The 16,921-nt window shown below is 54.2% G+C and overlaps 2 protein-coding genes across 6 annotated transcripts; both read left to right on the top strand.

Moving 5' to 3' along the window:
• Window positions 1-964: 964 nt before the first annotated feature.
• Window positions 965-7,599, top strand: TM9SF1 (transmembrane 9 superfamily member 1). 4 transcript variants are annotated; one of them, XM_069485895.1, is made up of 6 exons: window positions 965-1,962; window positions 2,625-2,986; window positions 3,739-4,360; window positions 4,652-4,837; window positions 6,089-6,362; window positions 6,943-7,556. In XM_069485895.1, exons 2-6 carry the CDS (start codon window positions 2,642-2,644, stop codon window positions 7,334-7,336), a joined length of 1,821 nt encoding a protein of 606 aa, XP_069341996.1. In that variant the 5' UTR covers window positions 965-1,962; window positions 2,625-2,641; the 3' UTR covers window positions 7,337-7,556. The 4 variants fall into 4 exon arrangements, with proteins under 4 accessions (XP_069341996.1, XP_069341987.1, XP_069341978.1 ...); XM_069485886.1 differs by lacking the exon at window positions 965-1,962 and adding an exon at window positions 2,187-2,304 and having other exon boundaries at window positions 6,943-7,599; XM_069485877.1 differs by lacking the exon at window positions 965-1,962 and adding an exon at window positions 2,187-2,341.
• A 165-nt stretch (window positions 7,600-7,764) lies between these two features.
• Window positions 7,765-16,886, top strand: IPO4 (importin 4). 2 transcript variants are annotated; one of them, XM_069485857.1, is made up of 30 exons: window positions 7,765-8,023; window positions 8,104-8,190; window positions 8,319-8,398; window positions 8,485-8,526; window positions 8,931-9,060; window positions 9,153-9,332; window positions 9,585-9,650; window positions 9,756-9,857; window positions 9,944-10,027; window positions 10,275-10,439; window positions 10,539-10,592; window positions 10,751-10,860; window positions 11,157-11,265; window positions 11,429-11,558; window positions 11,763-11,876; window positions 11,980-12,093; window positions 12,315-12,435; window positions 12,612-12,723; window positions 12,832-12,947; window positions 13,066-13,143; window positions 13,219-13,276; window positions 13,383-13,488; window positions 13,572-13,765; window positions 13,943-13,990; window positions 14,706-14,831; window positions 14,946-15,154; window positions 15,259-15,391; window positions 15,484-15,588; window positions 16,321-16,390; window positions 16,519-16,886. In XM_069485857.1, the coding sequence occupies exons 1-30, from the start codon at window positions 7,955-7,957 to the stop codon at window positions 16,647-16,649; spliced, it is 3,243 nt and encodes a 1,080-aa protein (XP_069341958.1). In that variant the 5' UTR covers window positions 7,765-7,954; the 3' UTR covers window positions 16,650-16,886. The 2 variants fall into 2 exon arrangements, with proteins under 2 accessions (XP_069341958.1, XP_069341966.1); XM_069485865.1 differs by having other exon boundaries at window positions 9,153-9,254; window positions 16,519-16,856.
• Window positions 16,887-16,921: the final 35 nt, after the last annotated feature.

Genomic DNA, 16,921 nt, shown 5'->3' with positions numbered 1-16,921 from the left:
ATATTCAGGAAATAAGTGGAGAGGGCTTAGTAACATTGATATTTGAGGGGTGGATATTGAGAAAAAAGCCCAGGTTTCTAGCTTTATATACCAGGTGGTTGTCAGTTAAAGATGATTCCAAAACCACTCAAAGTTACTTTTCTAATCACAAAATTCATTGTCTAAAAAACTCAACCACTTACTTCTTGGAACCTCACCTATGTCTGCAGGGGGAAGGGCTGAGTCAGAAAGGGCAATAATTGTGGAAGTAGGTAAATGAAGGCCTTTTCAGGCCAGAAGCCACTTATGATTTTCCACTGTACTTCTTCCGCCAAGAAGAGAGAAACTTAAGTCAGCTTCCTTACACGTGGCTCCCAGGTGGCCAAACGGAAGTCACTACCCAGAGGTCTGATTTCCAGAGGGGTAAGTCCCTTGGCAGCAGATCCCTTTAAAATAGCCGAGACAGGCCGGGAGCAGTGGCTCACGCCTGTAATCCTAGCACTCTGGGAGGCCAAGGTGGGAGGATCGCTCAATGTCAGGAGTTCAAGACCAGCCTGAGCAAGAGTGAGACCCCCCCCATCTCTACTAAAAATAGAAAGAAGGCCGGGAGCAGTGGCTCATGCCTGTAATCCTAGCACTCTGGGAGGCCGAGGCAGGTGGATCGCTCGAGGTCAGGAGTTGGAGACCAGCCTGAGCAAGAGCGAGACCCCATCTCTACTAAAAATAGAAAGAAATTAGCCAGGCTACTGAAAATAGAAAAAATTAGCCAGACATGGTGGCGCATGCCTGTAGTCCCAGCTACTCGGGAGGCTGAGGCAGGAGGATCACTTAAGCCCAGGAGTTTGAGGTTGCTGTGAGCTAGGCTGACGCCACGGCACTCACTCTAGCTTGGGCAAAAGAGTGAGACTCTGTCTCAAAAAAAAAAAAAAAGAAAAGAAAAAAAATAGAAAGAAATTAGCTGGACAACTAAAAATATATAGAAAAAATTAGCCAGGCATGGTGGCACATGCCTGTAGTCCCAGCGACTCGGGAGGCTGAGGCAGAAGGATCGCTTGAGCCCAGGAGTTTGGGGTTGCTGTGAGCTAGGCTGACGCCACAGCACTCTAGCCCAGGCAACAGAGCAAGACTCTGTCTTAAAATAAAATAAAATAAAATAAAATGGCTGAGACAGACACAAGGGTAAACTCTTTCAAAAATAATCTGCAATAAAAAGAGAAGCCCCAAGACATACACAAAGTAAAAAGTAAGAACAAAAGCACAGAAAGAAACGAACGGATGGCAAAATTCTTTACCTCTAACAGCAACCCTGACAAGCTGCCCAACTCACAGCGTAGAAGGGCACCCTATCTCTTTGCGTGCCTCTGTACACCAGACCGGCCTCCGCCTTGCTAGTCGTCGGGCAACCAAAGGTCGCTGTCTGTCCCGGGAAGTCATTCTTATCTATGTTTATTCTTTTGACGCGGGCCATTCATGACAGGTAAGAGAGAACTGAGGTGAGATTCAGACGGTGGGACCTTCCCATGGGAGCGATGCGCAAAGCCTCACCCCTGCCCGGGTTGGGGGACCTCTGAACCTCCTTCTCGCGGCTCGGCCTCAGCAGCCGAAGGCAAGTCTCATCGATTCAGCCGGCGAACGCTTCGCGGCGTCCACTGGGTGCGGACTCAGCCGCCGCTGGTGCTCCATCTCCCTGGCCATCGCTGGGCGCGGGTGGTTGTCACAGCTCTCAGGCCTCCACCAGCGCGAGCCACAGGCGGACGCTCCCGGCACAGGCTCTCGGGCCCCAACTCTTCCCGGAAACAAGCGGGCGGCCCGGCAGCTATTCTTGTCCCGAAGGGGCGCCTTCGTCCTCGTTGCTAGGCCTCAGCCTCCTCCCCGGGAAACCGTACGCGAAGAGTCAGAGCTGCCACAGCAGGGAGAGGGCCCCTAGATCCAGGAAAGCAACTTTCGGCCAGGCTGAGGTCCCCGCCAGTGAGGACGGAAGTGGTAAGACTGACGTGTCCTGGGCTGCTCTCCTGATTGCCGGGAGGACCCCCCGCCGGGGACGGGCGAGCCCAGCCTTGCGGGTTCCGTGTAGCTGGGTCGGGCCTCCGGCTGGAGAAAGCTTATCCAGCAGCACTTGGCTGAGCCGACTGCGGTGTCCAGGGTCGTGTCGCCGCAACTGCCGCGATCAGGCACAGCGGCGGACGACTCCGTGGAGGTCAGCCATCAGGTCCTCTCCAACCCGCCGCTACCGCGCCGCTCACGGGGAAAACCCGGCGGGAGCCCAGGGGCAGCTACAGGGCTGCAGGGGCCGCTGGCGCTGCCTCGGCCAGCCCTTCTCGCGCGGTGAGGACCGCGGGGCTGTGGCAGGAAGGGACCCGAGGTGCGAGGCCAAGGAGTTGCCATGGAAACGGGCCAGCGCGCGCTGCAGGGGTCCCCGGCGGGCGGGCGCGTGCTTCGGGAGGGGTGAACCCCAAGTTGGAAGGATTAGAGAGCAGAGGTGGAGCCCAGTCTTTGGGATAGGGAGATGTGGAGTGAGTAGTATGGGGGTTGAGAGGGCCACTGGGAGGAAGTGGAGCAATGGGTGTGAATTCGAGAGACGTAAACTAGGGGGTCATTAGTTGATCCCCGGTTTCTGTAACCAACCGCAGGACTCCCCCAAACAGGTTCCACTGCCTTAAGGATGACAATCCTAGGGCACCCTCGAAGTTGGAGCTGCCAGTGGTTGCCAGTACTGATATTGCTGCTGGGCACAGGCCATGAGCCAGGGGTGGAAGGCGTGACACACTACAAGGCCGGTGACCCTGTCATTCTATATGTCAACAAAGTGGGACCCTACCATAATCCTCAGGAAACTTACCACTACTATCAGCTTCCAGTCTGCTGCCCTGAGAAGATACGACACAAAAGCCTTAGCCTCGGTGAAGTGCTGGATGGGGACCGAATGGCCGAGTCTTTGTATGAGATCCGCTTTCGGGAGAATGTGGAGAAGAGAATTTTGTGCCACATGCAGCTCAGTTCTGCACAGGTCAGCCCTTTACACTGTTTATCACTTAGCCCTCCTTCCTAAGAACCAACAAGTGCCTTACATTTAAGGTTCAGGGTACCTTTATGGAAATTTTCTTATTTGATTCTAACTACAACCCCGTGTGGCAGACAAGGGAGGTGATTTTATTCTAATTCAACTAAGAAATGTCCTTAATAAAGATGACATAGATAATGAATTGCAGAGCTGATATTATTAGAACCCAGGGCTCCTTACTGCAAGCTTCTTTGTTGGTAATAAGGTCCCAGCTATCACTCCTACATGGTTCTTTTTCTTTCCATACCTACCTCTTGGCTCTTTCTTAGTCGGCTCCTTTAGTCTCTCCCTAGCTTTCCCTATCGTACTTTTTATTTAGTGAATCCTGACACTTCTCCTTAGTCTACTCCACACCTTCTTACACATTGCCTCTCTCCTTTTTCTAGGCCTTAACCCTGTCAAGTCATACTTACTCTTTTTGGAGAACCCCAACATAGTAGAGTCTAAGCCAGTGATACTCAACAGGGGACAGTTTTGTCTCCCAAGAGACATTTGGCAATGTCTGGAAACAGTTTTGATGTCACAACTGAGGGGTGCTACTGGAGTGTAGTGGGAAGAAGCCAGGGATGCTGCTTCCTACAATGCACAGGACAGCACCCCCTGCAACAAAGAATTATCCAGCCCCAAACATCAAGAGTGCTGAAATTGAGAAACCTTGCTCTAACCTGTGTGACCAACTCCTGACTTACTCCTTATAGGTGGAGCAGCTGCGCCAGGCCATTGAGGAACTATACTACTTTGAATTTGTGGTGGATGACTTGCCAATCCGTGGCTTTGTTGGCTACATGGAGGAGAGTGGCTTCCTGCCACACAGCCACAAGATAGGACTCTGGACCCATTTGGACTTCCACCTAGAATTCCATGGAGATCGAATTATATTTGCCAATGTTTCAGTGCGGGATGTCAAGCCCCACAGCTTGGATGGTTTACGACCCGATGAGTTCCTAGGCCTTACCCACACTTACAGTGTGCGCTGGTCTGAGACTTCAGTGGAGCGGCGGAGTGACAGGCGCCGTGGTGATGATGGTGGTTTCTTTCCCCGAACACTGGAAATCCATTGGTTGTCCATCATCAACTCCATGGTGCTTGTGTTTTTACTGGTGGGTTTTGTGGCTGTCATTCTAATGCGTGTGCTTCGGAATGACCTGGCTCGCTATAACTTGGATGAGGAGACCACTTCTGGAAGTTCTGGTGATGACTTTGACCAGGGTGACAATGGCTGGAAAATTATCCATACAGATGTCTTCCGCTTCCCTCCATACCGTGGTCTGCTCTGTGCTGTGCTTGGCGTGGGTGCCCAGTTCCTGGCCCTTGGCACTGGTGAGGTGATAAGAATTAATCAGGGATTTCTCTCAGGGGTAGAACTAGGTAGGTAGTTTGTTCAGAAAAGGTCAGTGGATCTTCTCTTTTGTCTGAGATGAGGGGCAGACCTAAGGGATGGGGTGGCTTTATCAAGGATGTATATATTCTATTGTGGGTTTTCTGGACAACAGAATTGGGGAGATTGTTTTGCTGGAGGCCCTGGGTCTGGGAGAAAGACCTGATTCCTCTGAAATGGCTAGAAGAGGGACAGGTGAGGCCTAACACAGGCTTTCCACTACCACCCTGCAGGCATTATTGTCATGGCACTGCTGGGCATGTTCAATGTGCACCGCCATGGGTCCATTAACTCCGCAGCCATCTTGTTGTATGCCCTGACCTGCTGCATCTCTGGCTACGTGTCCAGCCACTTCTACCGGCAGATTGGAGGCGAACGTTGGGTGTGGAACATCATTCTCACCACCAGTCTCTTCTCTGGTGAGGACTTCCCTTTCCCTGGTGGGCCTGGCTGGACTTAGAAATCAAGAACATATCATGGAACTTGGGACAGAGTTAGAATAAGGCTTGAAGGGAAGGAATATAGGCAAAAGAAACAGAATTAATAAGAAAACCTTCCCCCAAAAAAGACAAGAATGCATTTCTTTTAAATAGGTAAAAATTATTAAGCCCTTAACATGTCCTTGGCAGGTTGGGCACAGTGGCTCACGCCTGGAATCCTAGCACTCTGGGAGGCCAAGGCGGGAGGGTTGCTTGAGGCCAGGAGTTCAAGACCAGCCTGAGCAAGAGTGACACCCTGTCTCTACAAAAACAGAAAAATTAGCCAGGCGTGGTGGTATGGGCCTGTAGTCCCAGCGACTCGGGAGGCTGAGGCAGGAGGACCGCTTGAGCCCAGGAGTTTGAGGTTGCATTGAGCTATAATGACGCCACTGCATGCCAGCCCCAGCAACAGAGCAAGACTCTGTCTCAAAAAAAAAAAAAAAAAAAAAAATGTCCTTGGCAGTGTGGTGAGCACTCAACATGCCTTCATCTCATTTAATCCCCACAATAACTGTATGAAGTAGGTAATAGTCCCATTACACAGATGAGGAAATTGAACTCAGGCTGGTTAAGTAACTTGTCTGAGATTGCACTGCTAAAAAGTAGTGAGTCAGGTTTCAGACCTAGGCAGTCTGGCTTTACAGCCTGTATTTTCAACCATTCCACTAAAGTAACACCCTGAATTTATTTTTTGATATTCCCTCTTTTTTCATTTTTGAAGTGGGCCCACTCTAGCCTTTCAAACCAGATTGCCCTTTCAAAGGTGGTAGTGGTCTGCATTCAGAATCCTTCTTGTTCCCAATCCTGGGTGTCTGAATTACATCCCATCCCATTTATATCTGAACCAGGGCTTTCTGAGAACAGGGCCTTAATCCAAAGAAATATCTCATGCTAGGAATTACCAGTACCATGGCAAGACAGGCCCCTGGAGGCAGGTGGATTTGTGTCACTCCAAGATCATTATGTAGCAGCTACCTTGATTCTTAATGACACTGGGTAGGGGAGGGGATGTTTGTAAGATAGAGAACAAAGAACAATGGGATATGAAAGGTGGGTTCACTCAGCATGGACACCCAGGAGCACAGGTCTGCTGTTAGCTGCTTCATCCCCTCCCCTTAGGGCCAGTGTGAGTGGATGCCCTCAGGGATATAGTCCTAGTGCTGATCCTCCCTCTGGGGGCCCATCCCACAGTGCCTTTCTTCCTGACGTGGAGTGTGGTGAACTCGGTGCATTGGGCCAATGGTTCAACACAGGCTCTGCCAGCCACCACTATCCTGCTGCTTCTGACGGTTTGGCTGCTGGTGGGCTTTCCCCTCACTGTCATTGGAGGCATCTTCGGGAAGAACAACGCTAGCCCCTTTGATGCACCTTGTCGCACCAAGAACATCGCCCGGGAGATCCCACCCCAGCCCTGGTACAAGTCTACTGTCATCCATATGACTGTTGGAGGCTTCCTGCCTTTCAGGTATCCTCCCTTTATTCCATGGCCCTCACTCTCAGGTTCCTGACCTCAGCTTTTCCTGTCCCCACTCACCGAATACCCTAACCCAACGTCAGTGATAATCCCTGGTTCAGCTGTACCATTCAGAAATCATTAAATGGTTCCTCCTATTCCCAAGCAGGACTGAGCTTGAATCAGTTCCGATATGAGAGTGTCTCACTTGTAAAGGTCTCCAGAGACACTGCTCCCTTCACCATCTTCCTGGTTTCTGACCTTAATGCCTTAGAGGCACCATGTGAGGCTTAAAGCCCATTTGATTATTCATTCATTTGTTGACTACCTCTTTGTGCCAGGCAGATACTGCAGTGTTAAATAAAATTGACAAGATCCCTGCTCTCAATCTATCAGGAAAGTTGTTCTTGAAATGAGAGCAGCTAATCATAGGCAAAAAAAAAAAAAATTCCCCATGAAACCAGAGAGTGGGGTGGACTCACTTTCCACAGTGACCTAGCAACATGGGAGGGTGGGGGCTGGATTTTGGCCCAGCCACTGTGCTGACGGTGCACAGCCCTTTAATGCTGTGTATCATCTCTTCTCTTCACAGTGCCATCTCTGTGGAGCTGTACTACATCTTTGCCACAGTGTGGGGTCGGGAGCAGTACACTTTGTATGGCATCCTCTTCTTTGTCTTCGCCATCCTGCTGAGTGTGGGGGCTTGCATCTCCATTGCACTCACCTACTTCCAGTTGTCTGGAGAGGATTACCGCTGGTGGTGGCGATCTGTGCTGAGTGTTGGCTCCACTGGCCTCTTCATCTTCCTCTACTCAGTTTTCTACTATGCCCGACGCTCCAACATGTCAGGGGCAGTACAGACAGTAGAGTTCTTTGGCTACTCCTTACTCACTGGTTACGTCTTTTTCCTCATGCTGGGCACTATCTCCTTTTTTTCTTCCCTAAAGTTCATCCGTTATATCTATGTTAACCTCAAGATGGACTGAGTTCTGGATGGCAGAACTATTGCTCTTCTCTCCCTTTCTTCACAGCCCATTGAGCTCTCCTACCAGCTTCTCTTCTCATTGAGTGACTGAATTGTGTGATGGCATTGTTGCTTTGCCCTTTGGGCCTCCCTTCCCTAGAGAGGGCCTGGAAATTATAAGTCTCTATTATATAAGGAGTATATATTTGAACTTTTTAAGTTGCCTTTAGTTTTGGTCCTGATTTTTCTTTTTACAATTATCTAAATAAAATTTATTAAGAAAAAGGATGCTGTAGTTGGAGGTTTTGGTCTGGATGTTGGAACTCGAGTCCTGCCGTTAAGGGCACGGTCCCTTGGAAAGCCAAGTTGGCAGCTGAATGCACGAAACCCGAGTTCTCCAACCTAGTTTGGGAACTCTCGGCGCGTGGAACCTACTTTGGAAGGGCCCTGTTTCCGCGGCTCAGCCGGCGCTCATCCTAACGGAAGTGGCAGAGCCGGAGCTCTGTGTGGGAAGTGAGTTGAATCACCGTGGCTACCCGCGAGGCGCGCAGCAACGCCCTATCCGCCGGAAGTGGGTGTTGGAACCTCCACGTGCTGTCCCTCCCCCTTCCGGTCCCGTAGCGGCGGCTCAGCTGCTGCCATGGAGCCCGCCGGCCTGGAGCAGCTCCTACGGGAGCTGCTGCTGCCGGACACCGAGCGCATCCGCCAGGTATGGGGCAGGTGGGACCCTGCCAAGGTGAGCGGGAGGTTGCGGGAAAGGGCCGACTCTGATCCCTAGCCTTCCCCCAGGCCACCGAGCGGCTCCAGATCGCTCTTCGGGACCCTGCTGCCTTGCCGGCTCTCTGCGACTTGCTGGCCTTGGCGACCGACCCTCAGGTGAGGTCCCTGCCCCTTCCCGCCGATCTTTCTACAGTACGCCACTGGTCAGGCCCGAGCATCTGCCCCCTGCGGCCGGCTTGGCACCTTCCTGCCCGGACCCCAACATCCCTACTTCCTCGCCCTAGGTCCGCCAGTTCGCGGCTGTGCTGACCCGCAGACGACTGAACACCCGCTGGCGACGACTGGCAGCGGAGCAACGGGAGAGGTGGGCTGGGCCTGGGGCGGGGCGGGACCAGGCTGAGGTGGCTCTTGGGCAGGCCGGGTATCAAACACCTGCCACCTATGTTCCAGCCTCAAGTCCCTGATCCTGACGGCCCTGCAGAGAGAGACAGAGTAAGTGCCACCGCCTTCTCTCCAGATCCTAACTGACTCTATCTAGACTGAGACCGTCTCTGGGGTTCTGCCTTCTCTTTCAGCTCCAGGCTGGGACTTGGGGGGCAGGGACTTCAGTCTGAGGGTAGAAGGAGGATTCTAAGGCTGTGTTGAAGACTAAAGTTCTTGAGAATAGGCTGTGATGATCTGCCAAACCCAAGCTAGAAGAATGAGACTGAACTCACCAGATTACATACCCCCAATGCTGCTGGGTTCCCTCCAGCTGCTGTCTCATGTGTCCCAACTTGGCAAAGACTTGTGTTCATATCTGAAGGTTTCTCTCCTGGCCACCCCATGGAGGTTGGGCCACTCAGTGCAGGAGAGGGTATTGCAGGGTGACTGGGGGACCTCTCTCCTGTTTGCAGGCACTGTGTGAGCCTCAGCCTGGCCCAGCTTTCGGCCACCATTTTTCGAAAGGAAGGCCTGGAGGGCTGGCCTCAGCTCATGCAGCTTCTTCAGCACAGTACCCACAGCCCCCACAGCCCTGAGAGAGAGGTACGTACCATCACACAGTTGGCAGGATGTAGGGACTGAGGGGCTGGATAGACTGTGTTAGCTTTTCCCTCCCATCCCCAATTCTCTATCAGATGGGGCTTTTGCTGCTGAGTGTGGTGGTGACCTCCCGGCCCCAGGCCTTCCAATCCCGCCACCGGGAGCTTCTTCGGCTTCTGAATGAGACTCTTGGCCAGGTGGGCTCTCCTGGACTGCTCTTCTACTCCCTGCGCACTCTGACCGCAATGGCCCCCTACCTCAGTACTGACGACGTGGTGAGATGTGGGCCCTCACCTCCCTGGCTCCCTTTCCTCAGGCCTTTATGTCGTTACCCTTAAGGGTTACAGAGCTGCTTCAGATTCTTTACCTGCCTTCTAACAATTGAGAGAGGATACTGTAGGTGGCTGGGCCTGGCTGGTGTGCTTGGGCTCCTCAGAGTTCAAGCTATGAGGAAGCTGCCAACTTCTGGGGCCTGAGATTAGGCTGCATGATGCTTTTTGTGACTTAGCTCATCCTGTGTCCCCCAGCCTACTGCTCGGATTTTGGTGCCCAAGCTCATCGTGGCAGTGCAGGCTCTGATCTCTGTAGATGAGGTAAGCACAGGTGGGCAGGAGCTCTGCTGGAAGGAGAGTATGGGGGTATGCAGCCTCATTCACTGAAGAGGAGCGTGGTAACCCTGTCATTTGTTTGTCTGTCAGGCAAAAGCCTGCGAGGCCCTGGAGGCCCTGGATGAATTGCTGGAGTCGGAAGTACCCATCATTACTCCCCACCTCTCTGAGGTCCTTACATTCTGCCTGGAGGTGAGCATGGGGAAGGCACAGCCCCTGCTGCACATTCTGCTGGGAGTTTTCTTGCCTGTCTCTGATTCTTGTTGGTCTCTGAGCAGGTTGCTAAAAACGTGGCCCTGGGCAACGCAATACGTGTGCGTATTCTCTGCTGCCTCAATTTCTTGGTCAAAATCAAGAGCAAGGTGAGTGCCGTTTGATACACACCACCCCACCCTTATCTCCACCTGTAGTCTCTGTCCTGGATCTTTCTGTCTATCTCAGGGTATCTAAAGTACCATGGAAGTTCAAGCCTTGGCCTGGCCTCACCCCAGCTCCTGCAAGGAAGATTGGGAATCTCCTATTGGACCCCTTGTGGCCTGAAAGCCTAGAATTTTTAATGTGAACCCATCTTGGAAGCAGATTCTCAAGGACATTGTTCTTCTCTGTCAGGCCTTACTGAAGAATCGTCTCCTGCCACCATTGCTGCAAACCCTTTTCCCCATTATGGCTGCTGAGCCCCCTCTGGGGCAGTTGGATCCTGAGGACCAGGATTCAGAAGAGGAAGAATTGGACATTGGGCTGATGGGGGAGACCCCCAAGCACTTTGCTGTACAGGTGGGATATGGGACAGGGGCAGGGGCAAGGTGCTAGGTGGCTGTAGGAGGTTAGGGAGGCAGAGATGGGGTCAAGCAAAGTCTTCTCATCCTATCTCAGGTTGTGGATATGCTGGCGCTACACCTGCCCCCTGAGAAGCTCTGTCCCCAGCTTGTAAGTGTGGCTCTGTTCTTCTGGTGTCCCTACCCCCAGGTGTGCCTAGTCCCCTGACGCCAAGGATGTTTGGACCCTGGGAGGTATAAAGAGCCTATTGCCACAGAAATGGGCAGGCTCTTGCAGGAGTTTCAAGAGAATGCCATGTACTCCCCTAGATGCCCATGGTGGAAGAGGCCTTGCAGAGCGAGAGCCCGTACCAGCGCAAAGCTGGGCTCCTGGTGCTGGCTGTGCTGTCTGACGGAGCTGGTGACCACATCAGGCAGAGGTCTGTTCCCCTGTTCTGGGGTCAGGGGGCCATGGGGTGGAGGATCATGGCAATCGTGGTTTATGCTTATTGTTCAGGCTTAATTATCAATAGCATTCCCTCCCATTCTCAAAAGTGTCATGGTGTGGAAGATAAATGAAACTGCATCGCAGCTATAGGGACCAAGGGATGGTGCCTACCATCTGGTGACAGAAAATCCTTGGTTTTTCCGGGGGAAATGAAGAGGAGAACAGGTCAGCCTAGGGCTCTTAGGTCCTGCTCCTCAGACTATGTTCTCTTGTCCTGCCCCTATGCAGACTGCTGTCCCCACTGCTGCAGATCGTGTGCAAGGGCCTGGAGGACCCCTCGCAAGTTGTGCGCAATGCTGCGCTGTTTGCCCTGGGCCAGTTCTCAGAGAACCTACAGGTCAGCAAGGCTGAATGTGGGCAGCTGCCACTTCAGAGTCCCCTGCTTGTGCCAGGGACCAGCTTCCCCTCAGTTTTCATCTCATTAAGCATCCTTGCTGCCATTGGCACTTGTGTGCCCTGCAGGTGAACCTGACTTAGGCCCCGATTGCTCCTTCCCCCAGCCCCATATCAGCAGCTATTCAGGGGAGGTGATGCCACTGCTCATTGCCTACCTGAAGTCGGTGCCTCCTGGACACACACACCACCTAGCCAAGGCCTGCTATGCCATGGAGAATTTCGTGGAGAACCTAGGTAGTGATGGCAGTGGGGAGCACTGGGAGAGGGGTGGGGCCACAGCTTTGGCTAAGGGGCACAGGATATGCATATCCCCAAATTGCTGCCAGCTGTGGGAATAGGGGTGTGGCAGGGCCACAAGGAGGGTCAGCCCAGAGGGAGGTGATCCCACAGAAGGCAGGAGACCTGGTTTGCTTGGTAGAGGAACGTCCTTTCCCACAGGGCCCAAAGTGCAGCCTTATCTTCCGGAGCTTATGGAGTGTATGCTGCAGCCTCTGAGGAACCCCAGCAGCCCTCGGGCCAAGGAGCTGGCTGTGAGCGCCCTTGGTGCCATTGGTGAGGAGAAACGCAGGAGGTGTGGGCATGGGGTTCACCCAGGGAGCCTGTAGCAGGTGGTCCCAGCTCCCCTTCAGCTCTGCTTCTGTCCTCTGTCCTGCAGCCACAGCTGCCCAGGCATCCCTGCTGCCCTACTTCCCTACCATCATGGAACACCTGCAAGAATTCTTGTTGACACGTCATGAGGACCTTCAGCCTGTGCAGATCCAGAGCCTCGGTGGGTGGGGGGCTCCCAGTGCCAGGGAAGGTGCAGTGCTCACCTGGTGTTCACAGAGACCCACCCCGGGGCAGCATGAGTGTCCTCCTTCTCATCAAAGGAGGCATCTTCCATGCTGTACCTATAAGTAGGGTGGGATTTCTGAACTTCTTCCAGCTGCCACCTTTGGTCCCCTAGCCCACCTCCATATTCTGATGCTAATGGAGCCCTTGACCCCACAGAGACACTGGGGGTGCTGGCACGAGCAGTGGGGGAGCCCATGAGGCCCCTGGCTGAGGAATGCTGCCAGCTGGGGCTGGGCCTCTGCGACCAGGTAGACGACCCTGACTTGCGGCGCTGCACGTGAGTTACCTTCACCCTGCCCCTGCCCCCACCCCTCCTGCCCACCCACTGGACCCACAGTCCCCACCCCAGACCCCAGACCTCTGGTTTTGGACCATACCCAGGTTTCTCTAGGCTCCCCCATCCTGTCTGGCTGTAGCAGGCAGGACCACACAGCTTCTGTCTGCTTCAACCAGGTACAGCCTGTTTGCAGCCTTATCAGGGCTGATGGGTGAGGACCTGGCGCCCCATCTGCAACAAATCACTACGCTCATGCTGCTGTCATTGCGTTCCACCGAGGGCATTGTGGTGAGCAGAGGGTGGGTGCGCTGGGCCAGTTGGGCAAGGCCAACCCTCCAGTGCGATTTATCTCCTGGGCCCCAGCTGAGCCAAAGGCCCTGCTGTGCCTCCCTCCAGCCTCAGTATGATGGAAGCAGCTCCTTCCTTCTGTTTGACGATGAGAGTGATGGGGAGGAAGAGGAGGAGCTCATGGATGAGGATGTGGAAGAGGAGGATGACTCCGAGATCTCAGGGTGCGGAGGGGTACTGTTCCGGGTGAGAGGAGTCTAGACTTTGATTTTGGATAAGGGCCCAGTGCCAGCTCTGCTCTTCCTAGTGCCTGATCACCGCTGCCTCCTCACCTTACTCTAGGTACAGCGTGGAGAATGCCTTCTTCGATGAGAAGGAAGATGCCTGTTCTGCTCTGGGGGAGATCTCTGTGAATACGAGGTGAGCGTCCGTCCTTTCCTGGCACTGGGAACCTACCTGGGAGCCCCTTCCCCACGGCCGTGTGTCTCTCCACAGTGTGGCCTTCCTTCCGTACATGGAAAGTGTCTTTGAAGAAGTATTCAAACTGCTGGAGGTGAGTGGGCCAGTGGGCACAGCGGGGGGGGGGGGGGTGTCCTCAGGCTGGGGACCCATGTTCACCCTGCACATGGCAGGCACATACCACCCTCCTTATCCCACAGTGCCCTCACCTGAATGTGCGGAAGGCAGCCCATGAGGCTCTGGGTCAGTTCTGCTGTGCACTGTACAAGACTTGTCAAAGCTGTCCCTCAGAACCCAACACTGCTGGTGAGAAGGGGAGGCGGGGCGAGGCTGGGGTCTCTGGGCGAGGGGCAAGGCCTGACTGGGGCTTCAGCCAAAAATATCCCCAGCTCTGCAGGCTGCCCTGGCCCGGGTGGTGCCATCCTACATGCAGGCAGTGAATGGGGAACAGGAGCGCCAGGTGGTGATGGCCGTGCTGGAGGCCCTGACGGTGGTACTGCGCACCTGTGGGACCCTAACACTGCAGCCCCCTGGGCGCCTTGCCGAGCTCTGCTGCATGCTCAAGGCTGTGCTACAGAGGAAGGTGAGCTGGGCAGGTGGGCTTCGGGAAGAGGCCCTAGTGCCAGGCCCTAAGAGTCAGGCCCTAGGTCGGGGGATAGTCAGAGGCTACAAATCCAGCTGTCCAGCTCCATCCCTGCCCCCCATGAGAAGGAGAAGGGGCAGGAGAGCCCAGGCTAAGCTGAGCTTTTTCTTCCTGCAGACAGCCTGTCAGGATACTGACGAGGAGGATGAGGATGAGGATGACCAGGTGAGAGCTATGGATGAAAACTTGGGACCAGGCAGTCTGGATAGTCTCACAGGGGCAGGGGTAGAGTGTGCACTTGGACTTGGGCTGGGGCAGCCAGGGCCACTAGAAGAGATTGGTAATGGCCAGAATGGTGCAACTCTGATCCCACTAAGCCAGTGGGAGTTCAAGAAAGGAGAGCAGGCCGGGCGCGGTGGCTCATGCCTGTAATCCTAGCACTCTGGGAGGCCGAGGTGGGCGGATCGTTTGAGCTCAGGAGTTCGAGACCAGCCTGAGCAAGAGCGAGACCCCATCTCTACTAAAAATAGAAAGAAATTATATGGACAGCTAAAAATATATATAGAAAAAATTAGCCGGGCATGGTGGTGCATGCCTGTAGTCCCAGCTACTCAGGAGGCTGAGACAGGAGGATCCCTTGAGCTCAGGAGTTTGAGGTTGCTGTGAGCTAGGCTGACGCCACGGCACTCACTCTAGCCTGGGCAACAGAGTGAGACTCTGTCTCAAAAAAAAAAAAAAAAAAAAGGAGAGCAGTGTGGACTGGGGTGGGCTTGGAGTGATAGGTGGAAGCAGGGCCAGGTGAAGAAGCTGGGCCATGAAAAAGCCCAGCCTGGGAGGGGCACCCCCAGGGACCACCTGTAGCCAGTGGCAGAGCATGGTGGGGAGGTGGGCACACAGAGCTGCTCGCCCTGGTGCTCCAGCCCCTGACCTGGCTCCACAGGCTGAATACGACGCCATGTTGCTAGAGCATGCTGGAGAAGCCATCCCTGCCCTGGCAGCTGCGGCCGGGGGAGATGCCTTTGCCCCCTTCTTTGCCGGTTTCTTGCCATTACTGCTATGCAAGACAGTGAGTGTCCGTCCTCTGGCTTAGAACCCTAGCCCACCTGTGTACCCAGTGCCTACCCCAGCCTTTATCCTGGTCCCAGAATGATTTGTATTCCTCCCCACCCTGCCCCATCAGAAGCAGGGCTGCACAGTGGCAGAGAAGTCCTTTGCGGTGGGAACCTTGGCGGAGTCGATTCAGGGGCTGGGTGCTGCCTCAGCCCAGTTTGTGTCTCGGCTGCTCCCTGTGCTGTTGAGCACCTCCCGGGAGGCAGACCCTGAGGTGCGGAGCAATGCCATCTTTGGGCTGGGTGTGCTGGCAGAGCATGGAGGCTGCCCTGCCCAGGAGTATCCTTAACTTGCAGAAGGGGGGACTGGTTGGGAGTGCCCTTAGGATTTGGGGATGGGCGAGATCTACCCATGTATGTGCCCATTCCTTGACTGTGGACCAGACACTTCCCCAAGCTGCTGGGGATCCTTTTGCCCCTCCTGGCACGGGAGCGACATGACCGTGTCCGTGACAACATCTGCGGAGCACTCGCCCGCCTGCTGATGGCTAGTCCCACAAGGAAACCAGAGCCTCAGGTGAGGGAGGGGGAGTCACAGGCAGAGCCTGGAAGCCGAGGAGGGTGGCGGAGAGGTCAGGGCCAGTTGGCCTGAGGCATCTGTATCTCCAGGTGCTGGCTGCCCTGCTGCATGCCCTGCCACTGAAGGAGGACTTGGAGGAATGGGTCACCATAGGCCACCTCTTCAGCTTCCTGTACCAGAGCAGCCCTGACCAGGTAACCTCCATGCTGGCAGCCCTCAGAGGGGAGTGCAGTGCTCCAGTCTCAGGGAGAGGGAGAGGTGGTGGCAGTTGCAACTGTGCAGGGTGACAATTTCCGCTGTCCGTAGACACTCCTTAGTCATCCATTTTCTTATTTATCTACAAGGATTGGTAGCCAGTTCTGAATGGGAGAGGAGGGGCTTTCTCCACTTAGCGTTTTTCCTTAGGGAGCTCCATTTCTACCCTCTGCTCTGAGCCAGAAGTTGCAGCTTTCCTGGGCTAATTTCCTAGACCACAGCTCTTTCAGACTGTGCTGCATGGAGCCCTGGGTACCCCTTGGCCACCCTCCTGTACATTTCAGTCAGAGAAGCTCTGCTTTCTAAAGACGTTTTCCCTATACCATGTGGCTGGGTTTGGACGCATGTCCCAGTGTTTCTGTGTCACCTTTGTCTTACACCTTTAGAGACTATTGTGTTGGTGGAGCACCTCCTGGGTGTCTGGCTTCTTTTGTCTTGAGGCTATGACTTTAATCATCTTGTCACACATCCCCCATCTTTTCTAAAAAAAAATTATTACCACCATGTTTCATTGGTCTCTCTCATGTTCGCAGTTGTCTCACGTGCCTGTGAATCAGTATCAGGCTCAGACAACCTTAAAAGGAGATTCTGCCTCTCCTGGGTCCTGACCCACCCGAGTCTTGGGGCCTAGGGCTGCTACTGCCCCTGAGTCAGCCATTCTTTCCCCACAGGTTGTAGATGTGGCTCCTGAGCTCTTGCGCATCTGCAGCCTCATTCTTGCTGACGACAAAATCCCACAAGGTGAGGGTGGCAGTTGTGGGTAGGAGCTGGGGGGAGGCAGGGAGCAGCAGGGCTCAGAGGGCTTGGGGCAGCAAAGGTTGAGGGTCCCAGTCCTTCCCCAGGACCTCTCCCTCTCATTCTCCACCCAGACACCAAGGCCTCACTGCTGCTGCTCCTGACGTTCCTGGCCAGACAGCACACCGACAGTTTCCATACGGCGCTGGGCTCACTGCCTGTTGACAAGGCCCAGGAGCTCCAGACCGTACTGGGCCTCACCTAGACTGCAGGCTGCAGCTGGGGCAGAGAGAACAGAGCCTGCCCAGGCCCTAACAGGCCCTAAGACCACCTCTCAGTCCAGTTCCAGCTCATGCCTTACCAAAGATTTTGGGCCTCAGACCCATTTTGAGTCGGCCCTGCTTGCTGCCTTCCAGGGATAACCCCAGGGCTGGATCTGTTACAAATGGAGTCATGACATCATACTGTAATAAAGGCCCGTTTGTTTTCTGTTTAAACAGTAGCTCTGAGAACAGGAAGGATGGAGATGCACGTTCA

Source organism: Eulemur rufifrons, chromosome 2, assembly GCF_041146395.1.
Source record: "Eulemur rufifrons isolate Redbay chromosome 2, OSU_ERuf_1, whole genome shotgun sequence".
Lineage (NCBI taxonomy): Eukaryota > Metazoa > Chordata > Mammalia > Primates > Lemuridae > Eulemur > Eulemur rufifrons.
This window is presented reverse-complemented; position numbering and strand designations above follow the sequence as displayed.